This window comes from Macaca nemestrina, chromosome 11 (genome assembly GCF_043159975.1).
Source record: "Macaca nemestrina isolate mMacNem1 chromosome 11, mMacNem.hap1, whole genome shotgun sequence".
Lineage (NCBI taxonomy): Eukaryota > Metazoa > Chordata > Mammalia > Primates > Cercopithecidae > Macaca > Macaca nemestrina.
Window position 1 is genome coordinate 116,707,814 of NC_092135.1, and position 23,700 is coordinate 116,731,513.

At 48.9% G+C, this 23,700-nt stretch overlaps 2 protein-coding genes across 17 annotated transcripts in view; one reads left to right on the forward strand and one right to left on the reverse strand.

Annotated features, from left to right (window-relative positions):
- The window catches only part of LOC105481224 (phospholipase C delta 4), a 30,195-nt gene extending 25,765 nt beyond the window's left edge, over window positions 1–4,430 (forward strand). For 7 of the 8 annotated variants that reach the window (XM_071073387.1, XM_071073386.1, XM_071073391.1 and 4 more), the window contains 7 exons: window positions 356–451; window positions 575–731; window positions 1,085–1,201; window positions 1,440–1,612; window positions 3,043–3,178; window positions 3,491–3,640; window positions 3,720–4,430. In XM_071073387.1, coding sequence (XP_070929488.1) covers window positions 356–451; window positions 575–731; window positions 1,085–1,201; window positions 1,440–1,612; window positions 3,043–3,178; window positions 3,491–3,640; window positions 3,720–3,826 — 936 coding nt within the window. In that variant the 3' untranslated portion in view covers window positions 3,827–4,430. The remainder of the gene's footprint in view (window positions 1–355; window positions 452–574; window positions 732–1,084; window positions 1,202–1,439; window positions 1,613–3,042; window positions 3,179–3,490; window positions 3,641–3,719) is intronic. The other variant, XM_071073388.1, reaches the window with a different exon arrangement.
- LOC105481222 (zinc finger protein 142) overlaps window positions 318–23,700 on the reverse strand; it is a 28,225-nt gene continuing 4,842 nt past the window's right edge. For 5 of the 9 annotated variants that reach the window (XM_011740629.3, XM_024792690.2, XM_071073376.1 and 2 more), the window contains 7 exons: window positions 19,420–20,019; window positions 18,084–18,251; window positions 16,030–16,854; window positions 13,573–13,750; window positions 9,516–12,468; window positions 7,877–7,982; window positions 318–6,042 (listed from right to left, as the gene is read on the reverse strand). In XM_011740629.3, coding sequence (XP_011738931.1) covers window positions 5,573–6,042; window positions 7,877–7,982; window positions 9,516–12,468; window positions 13,573–13,750; window positions 16,030–16,854; window positions 18,084–18,251; window positions 19,420–20,019 — 5,300 coding nt within the window. In that variant the 3' untranslated portion in view covers window positions 318–5,572. The remainder of the gene's footprint in view (window positions 6,043–7,876; window positions 7,983–9,515; window positions 12,469–13,572; window positions 13,751–16,029; window positions 16,855–18,083; window positions 18,252–19,419; window positions 20,020–23,700) is intronic. The other 4 variants (XM_024792692.2, XM_071073379.1, XM_011740633.3 and 1 more) reach the window with 2 other exon arrangements.

Sequence of the window (23,700 nt, forward strand, 5' to 3'; positions counted from 1 at the left end):
CTTATCCTGTGCTTTCTGGGGCTGTGGTGTCTAACATGCTGCCATGTCCAGGGATGGAAATGAGAATTCAGGAGACAAATCCAAAGATATAACTCTGGGACTCTCACATCCTTCCAGGTGTGACTTCCATGACCATTTGCATACCTTGACATATCTGTCTGGATTCATGTACATTTTGACCAAAGATTATTGTTCTTTTTAAATGAGAGGGAGGGAGGATAATGCCTCTCTGTTTAAAAATAATAAATTTAAAACCTCTTACCCAGGATGTAACATAGAGCAAACACAAGCCCAGAGGCTGACACTGATCCCAGCAGTACATGCAGACCGCCTTTATTCCCATTCCCACCCCCAGGTTGTGACGTGTCCGCTGTTTTGTCCGTCTATCTGTTGTCAGATTGTGGCCCAGGCTCCTATTTCCAAGCCTGGGTCCCTTCTCTTGTCCCAGCAGGTGAGGCAGGAGGGAGAATACACTGGGGAGGCAGTGGGCAGAGGTTTAGGTTGGATGGCCATTAGCTTCTTCTCTCTCAGACGGCTGAGGGTTCAATTCCATCTTCTTTTCCACCTTTTCCAGAAATCCAAGACCATCTTGTGTCCAGCCCTCTCTTCCCTGGTTATCTACTTGAAGTCTGTCTCATTCCGCAGCTTCACACATTCAAAGAAGCACTACCACTTCTATGAGATATCATCTTTCTCTGAAACCAAGGCCAAGCGCCTCATCAAGGAGGCTGGTCAGGACCAAAATGGAGGGATGGGGAGGGAAGTGGGATGGATAGGTTCAGGCCCGAAGGACTGGCAGGTAAGTCCCAAGAAAAAAGACAAGGTATCTAAGGAGGGATGAAGGAGTTCAGAAACTCCTCAGAACAGGCATGGGTAGAGGAGTTATGAATAGTGGCTCAAGGGTCTAGGGGCAGGAAAGCTGGGGAAGATGGTCTGGATGGAACAGAATAGAGAGGCATAGTGAAACTTTCTGGAGCCAGCTTCAGATGCTGGAGAGAAGGGTGAAGGGTAGGCAGGGTCCTTGGGACTAGGGAAGTGGGAGATTCCACCCCACTTTCATCTCCCTCTCTATACCCTTTTACAGGCAATGAGTTTGTGCAGCACAATACTTGGCAGTTAAGCCGTGTGTATCCCAGCGGCCTGAGGACAGACTCTTCCAACTACAACCCCCAGGAACTCTGGAATGCAGGCTGCCAGATGGGTGAGGCAGCAGCAGGAACTGGGAAGAGGGAGTGGAGGAGCAGCAGGTGGGAAATAAGTTCTCTAGTGACAGTAGGGTTGGGGAATGCTCAAGAAAATCACTAGGCTGAGAAGTGCTATCAGTGGAGGTATTACCAGCAGGTACCGTGCACCCAATACCTATCTTCTTAACTCCCTGAAAGAGGGGCTGGAAGGCCTCCATGGTGAATCTTGCTCTTCTTTTCTCCTGGGGCCCTCAGTGGCCATGAATATGCAGACTGCAGGGCTTGAAATGGACATCTGTGATGGGCATTTCCGCCAGAATGGTGGCTGTGGCTATGTGCTGAAGCCAGACTTCCTGCGTGATAACCAAAGTTCCTTCCACCCCGAGAGACCCATCAGCCCTTTCAAGGCCCAGACTCTCTTAATCCAGGTACAATGGAAATAAGCTGTTGGGAAGAAACTGAGATAACTGGGATAGAAGTGAGGGAAGAGGTGGCTAGGCCTGACAGGAATATTAACTGTCTAGTTTTAGCTTTTGGAGCCAGCTGCCTAGCTTCAAACCACAACTTCCTAATTGGGTAATGCTGGGCAAGTTCCTTAGCCTCTCCATACCTCAGTCTGCTCACCTGCAAAATGGGGGTAACACTACCACCTGCCTGATAGGGTTATAAGGAGTATAGCTGTTAATATGAAGTTCTTACAACTCCTGGTACACATGAAGTGCTATAAAAGAGGCTGATTGGGAGCGATAGCTTACACCTGTAATCTCAGCGCTTTGGAGGCCAAGGCAGGAGGATTGCTTGAGCCCAGGAGTTTGAGACCAGCCTGGACAACAGTGAGACCCCTATCTCTACAAAAAATTTAAAAATTAGCCTGGCACATGACTATAGTCCTGGCTACTTAGGAGACTAAGGCTGGAGGGTCACTTGAGCCCAGGAGTTAGAGGTTGTAGTGAGTGATGACCGCCCCACTGCATTCCAGCTTGGACAACAGTCTCATCGTGTCTCTTTGGAAAAAAAAAAAAAAAAAAAAAAAGGCCGGGCGCGGTGGCTCAAGCCTGTAATCCCAGCACTTTGGGAGGCCGAGACGGGTGGATCACGAGGTCAGGAGATCGAGACCATCCTGGTGAACACAGTGAAACCCCGTCTCTACTAAAACTACAAAAAACTAGCCGGGCGAGGTGGCGGGCGCCTGTAGTCCCAGCTACTCAGGAGGCTGAGGCAGGAGAATGGAGTGAACCCGGGAGGCGGAGCTTGCAGTGAGCTGAGATCCGGCCACTGCACTCCAGCCTGGGCGACAGAGCGAGACTCCGTCTCAAAAAAAAAAAAAAAAAAAAAAGAGGCTGCTGTCATTAGCATGCCTACTTTCAAACTGTTGAATTTCTACCTGGATCCATTTTATTTTATTTATTTATTTCTTCTGAGACAGAGTCTTGCTCTGCTGCCTAGGCCGGAGTGCAGTGGCATGATTTTGGCTGACTGCAACCTCCACCTCCTCGGTTCAAGTGATTCTCCCATCTGAACCTTCCGAGTAGTTGGGACTACAGGCGCCTACCACCATGCCTTGCTTATTTTTGTATTTTTAGCAGAGATAGGGTTTCACCATGTTGCCCAGGCTGGTCTCCTGATTTCAAGTGATCCACCCACCTTGGCCTCCCGAAGTGTTAGGATTACAGGTGTGAGCCACTGCACCCGGCCCTTGGATGCATTGTAAATTGCAGATAGAATACTAGAAGAAAATATATTACCCATGGAGGATGTTCTGCAAACCAAAAAGCTTCTCCTCCCCTGGGATTGGGAGTAGGGTCAGGTGGGGCTGGGCTGAGCAAGAACTCGTGAGATTCCAGAGCCCTCGTTACAGGTGATCAGTGGTCAGCAACTCCCCAAACTCAACAAGACCAAAGAGGGGTCCATTGTGGATCCACTGGTGAAAGTGCAGATCTTTGGTGTCCGTCTAGACACAGCACGGCAGGAGACCAACTATGTGGAGAACAATGGTGAGAAACTGGCAGTGCTGGGGAAGTAGGGGTAGGAGCATGATTAGTTTTCCTTCTAGTCTGCCTTCCATTAAGTATAGTCTCTGTTATTGCATGTCCCTACATGGGAGGCAGTGTGGAACAGTACAAAGAATCCTAGCTCTTTACTTAAAAGCTCCAGTGACCTGGGCAAATTACTTGCTTACTCTGAGCCTTCTTCCTCACCTATAAAATGCTGATTGCCATCTAGATTAAATGAGAATACAAGAAAAGCAACCCAGTCAAGAAGACTGTCATAATGTCTTCTTCATTTCCTTCTATCCACCGACTCAGGTTTTAATCCATACTGGGGGCAGACACTGTGTTTCCGGGTGCTGGTGCCTGAACTTGCCATGCTGCGTTTTGTGGTAATGGATTATGACTGGAAATCCCGAAATGACTTTATTGGTCAGTACACCCTGCCTTGGAGCTGCATGCAACAAGGTGAGCCAGCCCCCTTTGACCCCTGGCCAATACCCCAGGTCTGACTGCCTTCTTAATGCTGTCCTCCTGCCCCTTCCAGGTTACCGCCACATTCACCTGCTGTCCAAAGATGGCATCAGCCTCTGCCCAGCTTCCATCTTTGTGTATATCTGCATTCGGGAAGGTCTGGAGGGGGATGAGTCCTGAGGTGGGCACTTCACGGGAAGGGTTGGTGTGCTGGCTTTAGATGGTGCGAAACACCTGGAAGGACGCTCTAGAGAACAAATGGAAGTGGTGAAAACCAAGCTTTGGATTGTGCATTCCTAGGCACAAAATTACCTCATCCTTCCTAACAAGCAAATCTGGGACCTGATTTTCCACCGTTTTTCTCTTTTCTTTCCTTCCCTTGTTTTCATAAGCCTTTGCTATCTTTCCTGCCCTTTCCCTTTGTGTACTCTATACTGGAGTTCCCTTCTTCCTCTTGCTGTAGGCTCAATCCCATACCAACATCTATGACTAATCTTTCCCATCAACTCTGTGTGAGGGCAGATTGCAATTAGAAATTCAGAGGGGCTTGGAACAGAGAAACCTAAAGAAGCATCATCCCCTCCACTCCCAACTTCCTCAAAGCCCAAAGCCAAGGGAAGGATAAATCAAGGCTCAAGGCTTCCCTGGCCAAGATTAGGGAGAGACTTGACCCCAGGACTGTACGACTTTCAAGAGAACACTGCACAGCACTCACAGTCCCCACTGGACTGCTTCCTCCTTAGCCCCACTAGTATAAATACATCTCTCTCCAATTTGGCTTCGATATGGTCTGTCATTGTTGGGCAAGGAGGGGAGGTACAAGGGTTGTGGGGACATCTGGGTAGTCAGGTGAGAGAAGGAAAAGGTAGACAAAGAAGTTCCCAGGAGACCTCCTGCATGTGCTACATAGGAAGGACACAGAGTATGGCTTTTAAGAATCAGGGCAAAAGAAGACAAAAGATTATGTGGTCCCAGCCTTCCTGAAGATTCTGGCTGGAACCATCCTGGTTTATGTCTGTTGTCCCAGCATAATTATTAATAGTACCCTCTTTAAGTTTTCCCAGTGTGTCCCAGTTTAGATGATCAATTATATAGTAAGGCACTACAGAATTATACTGTGAAACAGTTACAGAATTCTGAATTGGAGATTTTCTTCTCTAGTCATCTGCCTTTCCATAGTATCCTTGTGCTTTAACACCTTACTGCAGGTGCTGAGCCAGTGCGAGGATTGATGATGAGCTAAAGTTGCTTCTAGGAGAAGGCTTAGTGGGTAGCAATCCTCCCTTTATAGATACAGGTAGACAAAGGAGCTTGAAGCAGGGAGCTGGCCAAGGGTCAAGACAGCTCAAGGACAGAGAGAAGGCAGACCTAGGCCTGTTTCAGAATCAATACTGAGTGAAGATGGAAGGAGACAAAAGGGAGGCAGAGGTCTGAGAGGGGACAGAGTTGATCAAGATGACAGCCTGGAAATGTTAAGACAGGGATTTGGATAAATCTATAATGTAGTAACCACTTTCTGTTTAACATGCTTTATAGAGCATTAGGCACAACAGCACATGCGGTTAGATACAACTGTTTTTAGAAGATTCTGAAAGAAAACAGGACTTGACACAGTAAGAAGGAAAGAGAAGATTGAGTGGGTAAAATCCAGATCTTATAGCCAGGGACTTTGATGGAGTGATGGTGAAGAAACCGGGAACTCGCAGGTTAAAAACACAATGTACAGCAATAAGAAATCAACATTGTAGTCCATGTCCCCCTTTTATATGGGTGATAATTTCAAAGTACTATAGCCAGAGTCCCAGGAGGGTTCTAGTCACCCTTGCTCCCCAAAAGCCAGTCCTTCCTTAGGCTCCTCAGGTTAGTGCTGATCCCAGTCTGCACATCTCAGACCATACCCTCTTCCTATTCAGGTGGGGCAGGCTTTCAGCCCTCAGGTCCAGTGTGGGGAGTGGCAGGAGCAGGAGGGCTGGGATCCTCCAGCTGCACATCATGCAGGTGCACTGTGGGGGTGGTGGGGTCTTTGCCCACACCCTGGTTTGGGTCGGCTTGGTCAGGGTGGTGCCTGCGTATGTGCTTGACCACCTGGAACTTTTGCTTGGCCTTGTAGTTGCAGAGGCGGCAAAAGAAGGGGTGGCGGTCGGTGTGGGTGAGGGCATGATGGCGCAGGCCAGCAGCCCAGCGGAAAGCACGGTGGCACACGTTGCACACATAGGGTTTGGCCTCACTGTGCTTGCGAAGGTGGGTGCGCAGCAGGAAGCGCGTCTTGAAGGCCTTGCCGCACTGCTCACACATGAAAGCCCGTGCTTCTCGATGCCGGGTCTCCTGGTGCACACGCAGTGCATCAGCCCGGTTGGTGCAGTACTCACACTCAGGACACTGGTATGGCTTCAGTCCTACAGGGCAGAGAACAAATCACCATTGAAAGGCGGTGGAGCAAGGTTCAGTGGGCCATGGAGTTACTGTGATCGGTGGATATGAAGAATGCAAGCAGCAAGTTGACTAATGACCATATCTTTGGAATGCTCCAGTCCTCCAGTCCTGTTTGACATTTCTTTTTTTGAGAGATGGAGTTTCGCTCTTGTTGCCCAGGCTGGAGTGCAGTGGCATAATCTCCGCTCACAATCTCTGCCTCCCAGGTTCAAGTGATTCTCCTGCCTCAATCTCCCAAGTAGCTGGAATAACAGGCATGCACCACCACACCTGGCTAATTTTGTATTTTAGTAGAGACAGGGTTTCACCATGTTGGCCAGGCTGGTCTCGAACTCTAGACCTCCGGTGATCTGCCCTCCTTGGCCTCCCAAAGTGCTGGGATTATAGGCATGACCACTGCGCCCGGCCCTGTCTGACATTTCTGTGCCTTTCCAACACAGAGTCCTTGTACATCAACAAGAAATCAATGTTGTAGTCCCAGCAATCAATGTTGTGGGTGCCCAATGGATGCTGAAGATTAACTGGACCTCTAACCAACTAGCTACGTGAGAGTAATGAATATTCAAATATGGAAGGGTTTCCACATGGGAAATAACCCTCTTTTGGTCACAGGGTACTCATGGAATTTGTCAATTCATTTAAACACAACTGCTTGTTCAACTCGAAAAGCCAAAGACCAGCCTGGGCAACAAAGTGAGACCCTGTCTCTACAAAAAAATTAGGTGGGCGTGGTGGCGTGTACTTGGTAGTCCCAGCTACTTGGGAGGCTAAGGCAAGAAGATCATGTGTACCCAGGAGTTTGAGGTTGTAGTGAGCTATGACTGTACCACTGTACTCCAGCATGGGCAACAGAGCAAGACCCTGTCAGTGAAAAAAAAAAAAAAAAGTAAAAGAAATACTTAGGAGGGGCCAGGCACGGTGGCTCACGCCTGTAATCCCAGCACTTTGGGAGGCCGAGGCGGGCGGATCATGAGGTCAGGAGATTGAGACCATTCTGGCTAATATGGTGAAACCCCCGTCCCGTCTCTACTAAAAATACAAAAAATTAGCTGGGCGTGGCGGCAGGTGCCTGTAGTCCCAGCTACTCGGGAGGCTGAGGCAGGAGAATGGTGTGAACCTGGGAGGCAGAGCTTGCAGTGAGCTGAGACTGTGCCACTGCACTCCAGGCTGGGCAACAGAGTGAGACTCCGTCTCAAAAAATAAGAAAAAAAAAAAAAGAAAAAGAAATACTTAGGAGGGAAGAGGTAGTGGTGAAAGAAGTGGCATTCACAAAAGCAGAGGGCCTTGAAATGCTCCTAATCAATTCCTCCACACAGGGAAGATCAGATGCAGTAAGCACAGGCACATGATTGTGTGCTTTCAAGAACCGAGTTTGTGGATTCCATCCATACCCAGGAGAAGAAAAGGACAGACTGGAACAGGAGACCCCTCTACTTTCTCCTTTTTAACTCATGATAGTTCTGTCATGTCTGTATAAGAGCCAGGCAAATCTGCCCTCAGTCACCCAAGTTTGAGTTGGGGGTTCTCACGAGGGAAAAATGACTGACCTTGTAACACAGTCACCTGGGAAGCTTTTGGAAATTACATATGCACAGGTTCTCAGGTTTACCCTTCTGATTCTGACAGGTCTTCAGTGAGTTGGGGAGCCATTCTGGCACATACAACCCCAGCCTACCCTCTACTCCCAATGTGAAAATTGATGTTGGCCCTGAATTGGAACAAGGACCAACCTTGGTGAGGTGAGGTTTGCCAGGGAACAAGGGAACCCTTCAGGCCTGTGAAACCACACAGACTCACCTGTGTGCTTGGTCATGTGGTATTTGAGCTGGTTGACCCACTTGCACTTATAGCCACACTCAGGGCACAGGTACTTCCGTTCCTCCTTGTGGATCCGCATGTGGTACTGGAAGACGCAAGAGCAAAAAGTAGAAAATGTGTACCCTTTGGTACTCACTGGATGTAGAAGTAGGGGTAAATAGGCAGAGAAACTGTTGGCAGATAACCCTGTTCCCTGCTCCCATCCTGTCCATAGGCCGCTTATCAACCAGGTCCCTGAGTTTTGTCAGTTTGGTATCCTAGGTTTGCCTTAGCTCTGTCACTTACTAGCTATGTCCCAGATGGTTTAATCCCTAATTCTCGGACTACTAATCTATAAAATGGGGAATAAAGTATCTATATCTCATATTTTTGAAATGATTAGAATTATAGTGCTAGAAATATAGTAAGTGCTCAATAAATGTTAGCTGTTATTATCTAGATTGTTCTTACCCTATTCTATGCCTTTATCATATGGCAAGCAGACATTATGGAACTTCATTTTTCTTAATCTTCAGTTTCTTGCTAGGAATTTTTTTTTTTTTTTTTAAGAGACAGGGTCTCACTGTATTGCCCAGGCTAGAGTGAACTGGCATGGTCACAGCTCTCTGCAGCCTTAACGTCCTGGGCTAAATCGATCCTCCCACCTCAGCCTCCCAAGTAGCTGGGACTACAAGCATGTGCCACAAGGTCCAGCTAATTAAAAAAATTTATTTTTATAAAGACAGAGTCTCCACATGTTGCCCTGGTTGGTCTCAAACTCCTGGGCTCAAGTAATCCTCTGGCCTTGGCCTCCCAAAGTGCTGGGATTACAGGCATGAGCCACTGCACCTGGCCAATAAATTTTTATTTACTTATTTATTTTTGAGACAGAGTCTCGCTTTGTCGCCCAGGCTGGAGTGCAATGGCATGATCTCAGCTCACTGCAAGCTCTGCCTCCTGGGTTCACACCATTCTCCTGCCTCAGCCTCCCGAGTAGCTGGGACTACAGGCACCTGCCCTGCTAATTTTTTGTATTTTTAGTAGAGACGGGGTTTCATAGTGTTAGTCAGGATGGTCTTGATCTCCTGACCTCGTGATCCGCCCACCTCGGCCTCCCAAAGTGCTGGGATTACAGGCATGCGCCACCGCGCCTAGCCCCAATTTTTAAAATGGGGTCTGTTGCTCTGCTACCTAGGCTGGGGTGCAGTGGCATGATCATAGCTCACTGCAGCCTCAAATTCCTAGGCTCAAGAAATCCTCCCACCTCAGCCTCCTGAGTAACTGGGACTACAGGTATATACCACCATGCCTAGCTAATTAAAAAAATTTTTTTTGTAATGGGATCTCAATTTGCTGCCGAGTGGCCTTCAACTCCTGTCTTCAAGCGATCCTCCTACCTTCGTATCTCAAAGTGTTGAGATTACAGGTGTGAGCCACAATATGGAACTTTATCTTTACAACAACCCTATGAAGTTGGTATTATCTCCTTTTTAACAGATGAATAATCTGGGGCTTGGTAAAGGAACTTTCCCAAAGCCACAGAGCTAATATCTGGAGGCATCAGCTTTACAGAACCCAGGCAGTGTAACTCCAGAGCCTGTACTCCTTCCACTTCCTGCCCCATATCCTCTGACATTACCTTGAGGCGAGAGGGATCAGCACAGGCATAAGGGCAGAGGTGACAGTGGTAAGGCTTCTCCCCAGTGTGGATGCGGCTGTGCCAGGTGATCTTCTGCCGGTTCTTGGTGCTGTAAGCACAATCGGTGCACTTGTAGAGACGAGTGCCCCCATGCCCTTTCACATGGTGATCTAGTACCAGCTGATGGCGGCACGTGAAGTCACAAAAGGGGCAGTGCAGAGGGGGCTGGCCAGCATCCCCATCCCCATCTGAGGCTGCCACAGCTGCTGAAGTCTCCTCATGCTGTTCCAGGTAGTGCTTCACCAGGCCCACCCGCTCCCGGGCAGCGAAGTCACAGAGCTGACAGCGGTGGCTGAAATGCTGCTGCCTCCGGTGCTCATCCAGAGCCAGTCGGCTAGGGAAGGCCTCCTGGCAGGCCCCACACTCAAGCCGTGGGTGCTGTTTACGGGTGTGTCCTCGTAAGCTGGCAGGGCTGGGGCATAGCAACCCACAGCGGGAACAGTGCAGGGGGCCCTCAGTGGTCTCTGCAGGAGAGCCAAGGGCAGGCTGTGCAGGCTCAGGGTGTCGGCGTAGAGCATGCTGCTTAAGTGCTGTCTCTGAGCTGAACTGGGCTTCACACTGGGAGCAGGCAAAGGCTGGGGTGCCTTGGTGGCAGCTGTTGACATGACGAGTAATGTCATGGCGAAGGTAGCCACTATAGTCACAAAGTGGACAGAAGTGGGTGGGTGTTTTGTCATGTACCCTTAGCCGGTGCAAGCGCAGTTTCGAGTTGGTACCAAATGTCTGGGGGCAAGAGCTGCAGGGGATGCGGCCAATGCCTGTGTGTCGGGACTGGTGAGCCTCTAACCGGTACCGTCTGGTGGTGGAAAAGTCACAGAAGGGGCACTGATGAGGCTTCACCCCCTCGTGCTTGAGCCGCCGGTGCTGCTGCATGCAACGGCTCTGTTTACAGGTGAAGCCACAGTCCCCACACTGCAGATGGGGCCGGGGCCCACGGGCTGGGGCCGCAGTGGGGTGCCTCCGCTTCTGGTGGAGCCTCAAGGCAGAGGCAGCAGGAGCAGTGAATGGGCAGAGGCTGCAGTGCAGCTCTCCAGACTCCTCGAGGGGGCAGCCCCGTGTCTGGTGAGTCCTCAGAGCCCGTTCCTGCTGGCAGCTAAAGGGACATGTGGGGCAGGTGAAGCGAGCCCCCTTCTGCTTTTGAACCAGAACTGTATCCCCATCACCAGATCTGGACTCTGTACTCCTATTCTTCAGGGGAGCAGAGTCCCCATTGCTCAATGGGGACACAAGCTGGGTCTGGGAGGTCCCTCGTTTTCCTCCCCCACTACGTCCTCCCCTGCAGCCTTCAGTCACGTGAGAGGTAATAGAGGAGAGCCGGGAACAAAAGAATGGGCAGGAGTTGCAGTGAAACTTGCCCTGCTCAAAGCGGTGTTTCTTCGGGGCCTCTGTGGGCGAGGAGTTTCCTGCAGGAGGGACTGGGTCAAAGCAGTGCTTCTTAGGGGCCTCTCTGGGCAAGGAGTTTCCTGCAGGAGGGACTGGGGAACCAGAGACTGTGGCAAGAGGCTCTTCTGTTTCTTCTGGCTCCTTGGGAAGCTCCAAAGGAACATCTTTCGGAAGCAGTAGCTCTGCTTCTAGTGGTGCAGGTGGGGGCTTCCCACCTTCTGTGTCCTCTGAGGCCTGGGTACCCGGGAGCACAGGTTGCAGAGGTATGGGTGAATCTGGTCTGGGCAAGCCCTTGTTCTTTCTGAGCAGAACAGGGCACTTCTTCAGTAGGTGGGTGCTGAGGCCACGCTGTTGCTTGAAGCTAGCCCCACACTCAGGGCACAGCAGGGGCTCTCGGCGGCCCTGGCACCCAGTCCTGGAGTGCAGATTCAGGGCCTTCTCCCGGCGAGTGATAAAAGGGCAGTGGGGGCAGCGGAAGGCTCGCCCCTCTCCCTGGATCACTACCATCTGCACCCGCCCCTCTAGCACCAATGCCTCTGCTTGTTCTTTATCCTGTCTCCTTAGAGCCTTGAGTAATGACTCTGACTCAGGTAACGGGGGCAAGGGTGCTGTCTCAGCAGGTGGAGTTGCCTTGAAGGTTCCTACCCAGTTGTTAGGGGCCTCCTCTAAGGATGGATTTGTGGAGGGCTCAGACGCTAGCTTTTCCAGAAGGGGATTTTCTTCGGCACCCAAGTCAGAAGTCCCAATACCTTCAAAGTTAGATAGCTCTGGCCCTTCCAGTCCCAGGGGCCTGAACTCCATAGGGGCTGTTTCAGTGACCTCCTCAAGGGGTGGCTCAGTCACAGACTCCAGCTCTACTCCCAGGGCCTCTAGGTGTAGTGTGCAGCTGCCCTCTTCCACCTCTGCTGGGCTGGAACTGCCAACCAGGTCAACCCCATGGGGAGCCTCACTGCCCTCCTGTCTTCCAGTGTTGACCTCCTCACTTGTCTCTGGCAGGGCCTGGTCCAAGCTGGGGTCCACTACAGTCCCAGGTTCGTGACCTGGCCCCTTGGACTGGGCAGACAGCTGGCTTGAGGGCTCTGAATCTGGTGGGGGTGTAGGGCCCTGCATGGCCCCTTCTGGCTCCTGGCTCGCATAGCGGAGCTGCCAGGCCTGGTCTCCAGGCACATAGCCATGGGCCTTGCGTTTGTGGAACAAGAGTGTGGTGTTGCTGAAGGTGCGGTAGTCACAGAGGGCACAGTGGAACTCACGGAGGCGGGTATGCTTGCAGTTCTCATGGCTCAGCAGAGCCTGCTTGTGGCGGCTCTGGTAACTGCAGTAGTGACAAGGGTAGAGCGGGGCCGGTGTGCCAGGGTGGTGCTGGGAAGCCATGTGCTTCTGCAGCTCATACTTCCGCTTGCAGGCGAAGGCACACACCTCACACATCAGAGACTTGCCCTGATGCCGCAGCTTGTGGCTGCTCAGCTGATCAGCCCGGTGGCAGCGATAGGAGCACTGGTTGCACTGATACCTGGCAAGGAGAGAAAGGGGGAGGCAATCACAATAATTAATCACAACAACTAAGAATCACTCAGTAAATACTTACTGTGGGCCAGGCTCTGCGCTCAGTATTGTACATGTGTCACCTGATATAACCCTCCTTTTCACTACCCTATGAAACTGGTATCTCTGTTGTCCACGGGAGAAAAACTAAATCACAGACGTTAATAACTTGCCTAAGGTTGGTTACAAAGGAAGCCAGGAGCAGAGACAGCCTAGCTTCAGGGCCTGTGTTCTAAGCCCTACTCTGTACTGCCTTCCTAAAATAATCATGAATCAGCATGACCCACTGTACACTTCCAAGGAGCTGACGTGGCTACAACTCCACAGGGCAGGTTTCTGTGCCTTGTTTCCCTTCTCCCACATTAGCATGGCAGCTCTAGAAACCCCTTAGCCAGCTGCGCCATAGGTCAGAGAACTTGCTGGATTTGGAAGTGGCCAAGACTGGGGCATGAATATAGAGTCTATTCACTTTCCCAGGGACAAACTCTGAGAACTCAAGTACACCTTAGCCTCTAGGTCTATACTGTAGGTCTATACTCCCTTCCCAGAGCCCAGAGAGTGCTCACCATGTGACTAAGCCACAGTCACAGGGGCCAGCTGTAGGCAATGCAGTTGAGACAGTGGGAACAGAGAAGGGTGTTATGAAAAGACTCTCTTTTTTCTTTCCTTTTCTTTTTTGAAACACAGTCTTACTCTCTCACCCAGGCTGGAGTATGGTGGTGCAATCTCGGCTCATTGCAACCTCCTCCTCCTGGCTCAAGCAATTCCAGTGCTTCAGCCTCCCAAGAAGCTGGCATTACAGGTGTCTGCTACCATGCCCAGCTAATTTTTGTAGTTTTAGTAGAGATGGGGTGTTGCCCAGATGGCCTTGAACTCCCAAGTTCAAGTAATTTGCCCGCCCCGGCCTCTCAAAGTGCTGGGATTACAGGTGTGAGTCACTGCACCCGGCCTTAGGAGGAGACTCTCCAGGGATTGGAGAAAGCAATAGGGCCAGAAGTTAGATCCAAGAAGAAGCTAGCTTGGCATAAGGTTCTTGGGATTGGGACGGAGGCCTATGTGTGTGTTGTTGTACCTGAGGTCCCCTGTATGTTTTCGCATGTGCACACGGAGGTAGTGCTTCCACTTGGTGACATAGCCACATTCAGTGCACATGTAATCCTTGGTGTTGGAGTGGGTCAGCATGTGCTTCGATAGGTAGCTCACGTCTCGACATGTGAAGTCACACAGCTCACACTTGTGAGGCTTCTCACCTTATATGGGGGATGAGGATGAGGGGAGAGAACACAGGTCAGACACAGAGCAAGTGGACAGACCATTTCTTCCAGCAAGGCTGCCCTGATGCCAGTGAGGAACAACAGCTTCATATGCTACCTGCAACGGTGAAAACCTCACAATACTGAAGGCTGCTTCACAGCCCTCTCAAATAACTACTCCCCCAACTTTCACACCAATGAAGATGGGAAGAAAGTAAAGACCAAGCTTTTCTTTTCTTTTTTTTTCTTTCCGTTTTTTTAATTGAGACAGAGTCTCACTCTGTCGCCAAGGTTGGAGTACAGTGACGTGACCTCAGCTCACTGCCAAGCTCAGCTGCCCGGGCTCAAGCGATTCTTGTGTCTCAGCCTCCCGAGTAGCTGGGATTATAGGCGCCCGCCACCATGCCTAGCTAAATTTTTTGTATTTTTAGTAGAGACAGGGTTTCACCATGTTAGCCAGGCTGTTCTCGAACTCCTGACCTTAGGTCATCCGCCCACCTTGGCCTTGTAAAGTGTTGGGATTACAGGCATGAGCCACCGTGCCCAGCCCAAGCTTTTCAAAACTAGCTTAAAGTCCACTCTTGATTTGTTTTACAGTTTGCTGTCACTATGGTCAACTGCTCTACTTAGCCTAATTCTTTTGTTTTCCAGAAAAGGAAAAATAAATGAGACAACAGAACAGAATGGTAAAGAATTCTGATCTGAAGTCCAACATAGTAATAAAAATATTAACAGCCAACATGAACAAAGTTCTTACTATGTGAATAGCACTCTTCTGAGCACTTTGTAAAAAAATGCCTCCTCTCGGCTGAGCATGGTAGCTCACACCTGTAATCCCAGCATTTTGAGGGGCCGAGGCGGGTGGATCACGAGGTCAGGAGATCAAGACCATCCTGGCTAACGCGGTGAAACTCTGTCTATACTAAAAATACAAAAAATTAGCTGGGCATGGTGGCGGATGCCTGTAGTCCCAGCTACTCGGGAGGCTGAGGCAGGAGAATGGAGGGAACCCAGGAGGCGGAGCTTGTAGTGAGCCGAGATTAGGCTACTGTACTCTCAAAAAAAAAAAAAAAAAAAAAAAAAAAAAGCCGCCTCTCCGCAGATTTTCAGAATATCCTTAAGAGGCAGGTGCTATTATCACCCTCATTTTACAGATAGGGAAACTGAGGCACAGAGAAATCATAGAGCCATTAAGTGGTAGTTTAAATCCTAGCTGACTACCATGTGGCTTCGAGCAGTCTGTTTCTTTGTCTCCAAAAGGTTGGTATAAAGATTATATGAGATGTTCCAAAGTTGTCAGTGAAACTCAGTGAGAACTCAAAGGTGAGCTGTTCATGTTGATGGTCAAGACCTGGCACTGACAGGCTGGGCCAGGTTCCTTCAGGACCCCTCCTTGTTGTCCCTGCCCACTCACCCAGCCCCATTCCCTATGGTGAAAGGCTGGCAACATGGTACTCTGCAGAGTTCTAACACTATCTGTGTCGTCTTAAAGTAGGTCTCAGAGTTTGTCTCTTTTCTCATTTTTACCTGCCTTACTTACAAGATTAAACCTCTTGGAAAGACCTCAGAAACATGAGATTCTGTGACTAAAGCATGTACAGGAATGAGTTCAATGAGAATAATGGCTTTGTCCCAGGCTACTTAATATTTTTTCTCCCAAACCAGTGTCTTTGATGAAAATTCTAAAAATGTCCTGTCAATCCACTGATGTTGACATAGAGATCACAAATGGGATGATGCTGTAGCAGGAAGCTTGGTTTGGTTGTTACCTAAAGCATCAAGAATGCTGGAAGACAGTTACGAGTGCCAGTTAAACATCTGCAACTTCCAGGTCACTGGAGGTGATCTTGTTCGGTGTCATGGACACCCAAGCTATAGAAGGCCATATGCATGTGGACGGTTCAGTCCCCTCGCCCCTGTCTCTTAGCACATCCCAAAACATGAATTGCAACGTAAGGTAATTTGTCCTAGTTTGGGTTTCTTCAGGCTTGATGTTAACCCACTCAAGCCTGACTAGGGGTGGGCAGAACTGGACAGGGGCTTAAGAGGCACAGCACCACAGTGGTTAGAGCACAGGAATCAGACGGCATGGATTCAAATCCTAGCTCTACTAGTTTACTAGCTAAGTGACACTCAAGGCTCATTTGTAAACCTGGAATACTAGATCTATCTCTAGGAATTTTGGGTCAAATGAGAAAATGTATGCAAGGCCCTTTGTAGCCATTATCACCACCATCATTATTACAACATTATTGTAAAGATGGAAACCATCCTACCGGTGTGTAGAAGCATGTGTCGGATGAGCACCCTCTTGTGGGCAGTGGCAAAGCTGCACTCAGGACACTGGTGGATCTTTTCATGAGCGTGCATCTTGCCTACATGATCCTGGTAAGCCACGGGGTTGAAGGTGGCAAAGGGGCAGAAGGTGCAGCGCAGCTCTTCACTGCCAGGGTGGCCCTGCTTCTTGTGTTTACGGAATAGGTGCTTATTGGAACAAGCAAAGTCACAGTGGGGGCAGTGGAAGGCGTAGTGGCTCTTGTGGTGGGCCTCCATGGCTTCGGCTGTGGCAAAGAGCATGGGACATGAGTGATGGCGGCACTCCACAGCCCGCACCCCATGGGTCTCCTTCAGGTGCTTAATGAAGGCCTTGCGGTCGGGTGCTGCATAGCTGCAGCCCTCCTGAAAGCAGCGAAGGGGTACCGGCTCTGCCGCGGCTGCTGCCGTGTGGCTCTTGAGGTGCTCCTTGAGGGCCTGGCTGAGGCGGAATTCCTCACGGCAGATAGGACAGGCATAGGTGTCTGAGTAGAAGTTGGAAATATCTTCATGCATGCTGGCCATGTGGCGGTTCAGTGCATTCCTCTCCACCGCACTGTAGTGGCACAGTGGGCAGTGGTGGGCCTTTTCACCCAGCTCCCGCAGCAGATGGGTCTTGAGCTTGCTCTTACTGGTGAAGAACTTCTGGCAGTTGGGGCACTGGAGACTGGGGTCTGGGAAGTGGAGATGAAGGTGTTCCACCAGATGGGTCCGCTTCTTAAAGCAGCGCTTACACTCTGGACACATATGGGTCTTGAAGAGGGACTCGGTGCCAGAGACCACATCCCCTGGGAGAGGGAATAGAGTTGAGAGAGTGAGATTTTTCTGGGGATAGCCAGATAATGGGAGAACCACAATTTGCTCAGACACAAACAATGTGTGGCCTCTCTCCAGGAAACCAAGCAAAAGGGTCTCAAACACTGTAGTCTCAAAGAAAAGGTGAGAAACTCAAGTTTTAAGAGAAGCAAAACCACAAGGGCTTCTCAGGCCTTGCTGTGACATCCTGTTTGAAGTGCTTTACTCAGCTACCTGCTCTTCTTGAGTCTTTGTTTAGAGCTGCTTAAAACAATCTGAATGGAGCATTCTTGTTCTTTCCTGCCTTGTTCTATGGGGGCAGGCAGAAGCATCAGCAAGATTAGTTAGAAGGAAAAGAGCTCCCAAGGGGGTGAGCCAAAAGAAAGTAAAGAACTCTTGGCCGGGCGCGGTGGCTCAAGCCTGCAATCCCAGCACTTTGGGAGGCCGAGATGGGTGGATCACGAGGTCAGGAGATCAAGACCATCCTGGCTAACACGGTGAAACCCCGTCTCTACTAAAAAATACAAAAAACTAGCTGGGAGAGTTGTAGTGGTGCCTACAGTAGCTGGTGCCTGTAGTCCCAGCTACTCGGGAGGCTGAGGCAGGAGAATGGCGTGAACCCGGGAGGCGGAGCTTGCAGTGAGCTGAGATCCGGCCACTGCACTCCAGCCTGGGTGACAGAGTGAAACTCCGTCTCAAAAAAAAAAAAAAGAACTCTTACTTCTAAACACTGGCTCACAGGCTCTAGCTAATAATGAAGTTGGTAATAAATACAACCAAATCTTTCTTATTCACCTTGATAACAACTGTACTCCTTGTGGGATGACTTTCAAATATTCTACTGAGGTGAAAAACTGGGAAGCAAAGATTCAGAAAAAAGTATTTGAGGGCTCAGTGCCAGACAAAATAGGCTGTTATCATCAATAACTTCTGGCATCTCTATATTATGATGAAGATCACCTCCTGCTTCCCTGCTAGAGTTTTCTGCCTGAGGAAAACCAGCCCAGTGAAGCAAACTCGATTTACCCCAACGCTATATTACTAAAGTCTTTACCATTCACTCATTCATCATTTTCCCACTAGACCTTGACTTTTGAGTCAAGGTAGAACAGAATAAAAGGATCCGAACCAAAGCTCAGAAAACAAACCCCAGAGCTTCAATACCACGGTTTCAATAATCCATTCTTTCCCACCACCAAGGGCTTCAAGCCTTAGTCATTACCTTCCAGCCGCTGAGCCCCTTGGCCTTTATCCACAGCCTTATGGGAGTTCTTCTGGGTGTCATTCTTCTCTTCTTTCTCTACATTCTCCTCTTCAGCTGTCTCCTGCCCAGGCAGGGGTGTACCTGCTTCCTGTGAAGGTTCTCTCTCTCCTGGAGGCAGTTTGGGAGCTGGAGAGACATAAAACTTGATAAAGTCTACAGGAGCCAATGACAGCACTAAATGCTTATACTTCTCCACCTACTGGCTGAAATAATCACCCTCTTCCACTTTTAGCATAAGGAAATCTTGGGTTTTATGTATAAATGTATTTCCACTCAAGACAGAAATAGGAGGACCAAGAGCTAAGTTATTAGCAATGTTCCAGTCTAAAGTAACTCAAACCTCAGAGAGCACCCCTTTTGACAGCAGTGAGGTCACTGAGGTCATAGGGGGCTGAAAGTAGAGAATGGGTAGACTGCAATTCCTTCTCTTATCAGAATCCTGGCCTCTCCTGGCCTGTTTTCTCTGTTTCCTCCTGCTCCTCTGCTCTCTCATGCTTTTTTGGGACCAAGAGGAATGGCAACTAGTAAAACACCATCTCCCTTGAATGTTCCTTTCCCTTCCTCCCTCTCTCTTTTTTTTTTTTTTTTTTTTTTTTTTTTGAGACAGTGTCTTACTCTGTCATCCAGGCTGGAGTGCAGTGGTGCAATCTTGGTTCACTGCAACCTCCGCCTCCTGAGCTCAAGTGATCCCCCACCTCAGCCTCCTGAGTAGCTGGGACTACAGACATGCACCACCAAACTCAGCTAATTTTTGTATTTTTTGTAGAGACAGGATTTCACCACATTGCCAGGCTGGTCTTGAACTCCTGGATTCAAGGGATCCATCCACCTTGGCCTCCCAAACTGCTGGGATCACAGGCATGCGCCACAGTGCCTAGCCCAAACGGTTATTTCCTTTTTAAAATAACCCTGGCTTCTACTGCTCAATCCCCAGTTGCTCTAAAGGAAAGTCTACAGGCATTCCTTCAGTGGCCATAGCCAATGATGGTCATTTTTGCTTTTGCTCTCAGAAAGCTGTGAAAGGGATCATTAGAGAATATTGGTTAAGTAACTTCAAGCCACAGGTAGCCTAAGCCAACTTTCACTCATTGTCACAAAGACTTCCTCTTTGTCCCATATATTCCACTGTTTCAAGATGCCTTCCCATGTCATCCAGTAACTCCATCCTCCTGAGCCACTATCTAGATTCTCTTGTATTAATGTACATTCATGGCCTTGGAAACAACTGCCTCTCCTATAAGATCAACTGTGGCTGAACTCCAGGAGAGGAACTGCTTGGCCCTTGGCCTCATACCTGGCAGCAGCTCCTGGGATGGAAGGCCCTGAACGGCAGAAAGTTCTCCCTGTGTCCCAGCACCATGGCTCCGCTGATGCTGCCGGAAGAGTTTGACGTTGGAGCCCATGAAGCTGCAGTGGCTGCAGTGGAAAGGGTAATGCGCCTGCCGGTGCAGCTCCATGCCCTGCTGGCTCCCGAAAAGCAGGGGGCAGCCCCGGAAAGAACAGGGCACAGGAACTGCTCTGTGAGTCTGCCTCAGGTGGTGCTGCAGACCCTTGCGATCTTCAGCAGAGAACACACAGCCAGATTCTGGGCAGGAGAAGGTGTCAGGAGTGCCCCGGTGAATCTTGAAGTGGCTCTTCAGGGCCTGGGGTTGGGCAAACTCCTGTCTACACACAGGGCATGATAGGGGACTAACTGGTGGGCTCTGGCCCTGCAGAGGGCCAGGGAGGATTGGGTTGCCGGGAGGCAGCTCTACAGAGCATGGGGGGCTAGAGAGGCCCTGCACAGGCTGTATATGGGTCTCACTGCACTGATGCAGGGCCAGCAGAGTGGGCTCTGCGAAGCTCTGTTCACAGCGCTCACAGAAGTACACCTCCACCACCTTTACCAGGACACCTGCAGGCAGAGGACCGACAGAGAAAGGCATAGAATCAGATGGAACAAGACTCATAGGAGTTAGTTACTAGTAGAAAATGTAGGTGAATCTTTTAATATTCGTAGAGTACAGATGGACTTTAAGTCTGGTCCTACACCTGGACTGTAAGCCCCATAAGGTCAGGGACCATCTATCTGGCATGTGTGTTTGGACTCCTAGCACAATACTTGGTACAAGGTAGGTGCTTAATAAATATTTGTTAAACGAGTGAATAAACAAGCAAATCCAGACAGCATTAAGACAGTATATTGGGCCGGGCGCGGTGGCTCAAGCCTGTAATCCCAGCACTTTGGGAGGCCGAGACGGGCGGATCACAAGGTCAGGAGATCGAGACCATCCTGGCTAACATGGCGAAACCCCGTCTCTACTAAAAAAAACACAAAAAATTAGCCGGGCGAGGTGGCGGCGCCTGTGGTCCCAGCTACTCGGGAGGCTGAGGGAGGAGAATGGCGGGAACCCGGGAGGCGGAGCTTGCAGTGAGCTGAGATCTGGCCACTGCACTCCAGCCTGGGCGACAGAGCGAGACTCCGTCTCAAAAAAAAAAAAAAAAAAAAAAAAAAAGACAGTATATTTTGCCCAAGTGAAAACCAGAAACTTCCAAAAGAAAATGACAAACTAGGGATAATATCTGCAATATAAATGATAAGAGCTTTACTTTCAAATTCTGTAAAGAGCTTTACAAAGGCACAGGAATGGATAAAATGGAGAATATCCTTTCTGAAAATAGTTATTATTCTCCATAATAATTGCTGCCGTTTTAAAAGCAATGGGCAAGACTTTGATTTCAAAAGGCTTAATAAACGCTCTCATTTGGTCCTCCAACAGCCTTATGAGAACAAGGTCCTGAGATTCTACGAGGTTAAGACTACTATGTTTATTAGTGGTAGAGCCATGACTCAAGGTCAGGTTTATCCTACATTTATTCTGCTGGTCCTTTTGCTCTTGTTATTTTGTTAAAAAAAAATTTCAGGGCCAGGAGTGGTGGCTCACACCTGTAATCCCAGAACTTTGGGAGGCCAAGACAGGCAGATCACGAGGTCAGGAGATCGAGACATTCCTGGCTAACGTGGTGAAACCCTGTTTCTACTAAAAACACAAAAAAATTAGCTAGGCGTGGTGGCACGCACCTGTAGTCCCAGCTACTCGGGAGGCTGAAGCAGGAGAATCACTTGAACCTGAGAGGCGGAGGTTGCAGTGAGCCAAGATTGCCCAGTGCACTCCAGCCTGGTCAACAGAGAGAGACTGTCTCAGAAAAAAAAAAAAATTTCAGGCCGGGCCCAGTGGCTCACGCCTGTAATCCCAGCACTTTGGGAGGCCGAGGCAGGTGGATCACCTGAGGTCAGGAGTTCGAGACCAGCCTGACCAACATGGAGAAACCCCGTCTCTACTAAAAATACTAAATGACCTGGGCATGGTGGCGCATCCCTGTAATCCCAGTTACTCAGGAGGCTGAGGCAGGAAAATCACTTGAAACCAGGAGGCAGGGGTTGCAGTGAGCCAAGATCATACTATTGCACTGCAGCCTGGGTGACAAAAAAAAAAAAAAAAAAAAAAAAAAAAATTTCAGTGCAACATCTAAAATGATACCTAAGTATACAAAGGAAGAAAAACCACCCAGCCCCTTCACACACACAATTTCGTGTGTTTCTTTTTGACCCTTTTCTTCCCACTTGCTATATATCAAAGATATTTTTATATTTGAGTACATTTACATCTAGTTTGTACTTTCTTGTCCAGTTTGTTTTTTCCAGAGCATGGACAAATCAAAATGAAATTCTGCCCTTGCTTCCCTGGGGAGAAAAAAAATAAAAATAATTTTTTTGGCGGGTGGTGGGGGAAACAGGGTCTCTCTCTGTCACCCAGGCTGTAGTGCAGTGGTGGTGTGATCATAGTTCACTGCAGCCTTGACCTCCCGGGCTCAAGCGATTCTCCCACCTCAGCCTCCTGAGTAGGTGGGACTACAGGCACCACCATGCCTGGCTAATTTTTAAATTTTTTGTAGAGATGGGGTCTCCCTATGTTGCCCATTCTAAAAATAATTTTAAAAAATAAATTAATTGTGCCCTTACGGATGGACATCTGGGCTGTTTCCAACCATTAGAAATAAAGCACCCCTATATATTCTCATCCTTGTATCTTTGTGCATGTATATATGCCTTTCTGTAGGACAGATTCCTACAGTGGAATTACAGTGGTCAGAGTATGCAAACTGTAAAATTTGCTATGTAGCTAAATTGACCTTCAAAAGATTATACTAATTTGTATCTCCATAATCTATAACATGGTGTTTCCTATAGCCTCGTCAACACTAGGTATTATTTAAAATGTTTAATTTATGCCAAAGTGCATCTCCTATTTTTTTTTTTTTTTTTTGAGACAGAGTCTCGCTTTGTTGTCCAGGCTGTGGTTGAGGGGCACAATCTTGGCTCACTGCAACCTCCGCCTCCCAGGTTCAAGCAATTCTCGTGCCTCAGCCTCCTGAGTAGCTGGGATTACAGATGCCCGCCACCACGCCCAGCTGATTTTTTTGTATCTTAGTAGAGATGGGGTTTCATCATCTTGCCCAGGCTGGTCTCAAACTCCTGAGCTCAGGCAATCGCCTGTCTCGGCCTCCCAAAGTGCTAGGATTATAGGCATGAACCACCATGCCCAGCCGCATCTCTTATTTTTAACTGGAATTTATTTGTTTGCTAGTGAGATTAAGCATCCTTCTATATAGTTACTACTTTTATTTCTTTAGAGCATTGCAATAGATTTCTTTTTCCCATTAAAAAAAAAAAAAAAAAAGGTTTCTGCTGGGTGCGATGGCCCAAAACTTTAGGAGGCCGAGGTGGGAAGATTGCTTGAGCCCAGGAGTTCAAGACTAGCCTGGGCAACAAGGTGAGGCCTCGTCTCTACAAAAGAAAATTTAAAAACTAGCTGGGTGTGGGTGGTATACACCTGTGGCCCCAGCTACATGAGAGGCTGAGGCAAGAGGATTGCTTAAGCCTAGGAGGTCAAGGCTGCAGTGAGCCATAACTGTGCCACTGTACTCTAGCTTGGGTGGCAGAGCAAGATCCTGTCTCAACAAAACCCCCAAAACCAAAAGAAAACATAAAAAGGAAAGCAAACAACAAAAAAGATGGTTCCCTTTTCTTATTGTGGCTCTTTGAATTTTAAAGATATTAACTCTTGGCCGGGCGCAGTGGCTCACGCCTGTAATCCCAGCACTTTGGAAGGCCGAGGCGGGCGGATCACAAGGTCAGGAGATTGAGACTATCCTGGCTAACACAGTGAAACCCTGTCTCTACTAAAAATACAAAAAATTAGCTGGGTGTGGTGGCGGGCGCCTGTAGTCCCAGCTACTCAGGAGGCTGAGGCAGGAGAATGGCGTGAACCTGGGAGGCGGAGCTTACAGTGAGCCGAGATGGTGCCACTGCACTCCAGCCTGGGTGACCGAGCGAGACTCTGTCTCAAAAAAAATAAAAATAAAAAGATATTAACTCTTTCTTATATATTGCAAATGTTTTTCCTAGGTTCTTTTTTTTTTTTTTTAATTTCTTTCACCATATGGAAGTTTGGAAATATTATATGGTCAAATTAGCTAATCTTTCCCAATATTCTTTGTCACTACACTACAGTGCCAAGTGAAGTGGTGACAA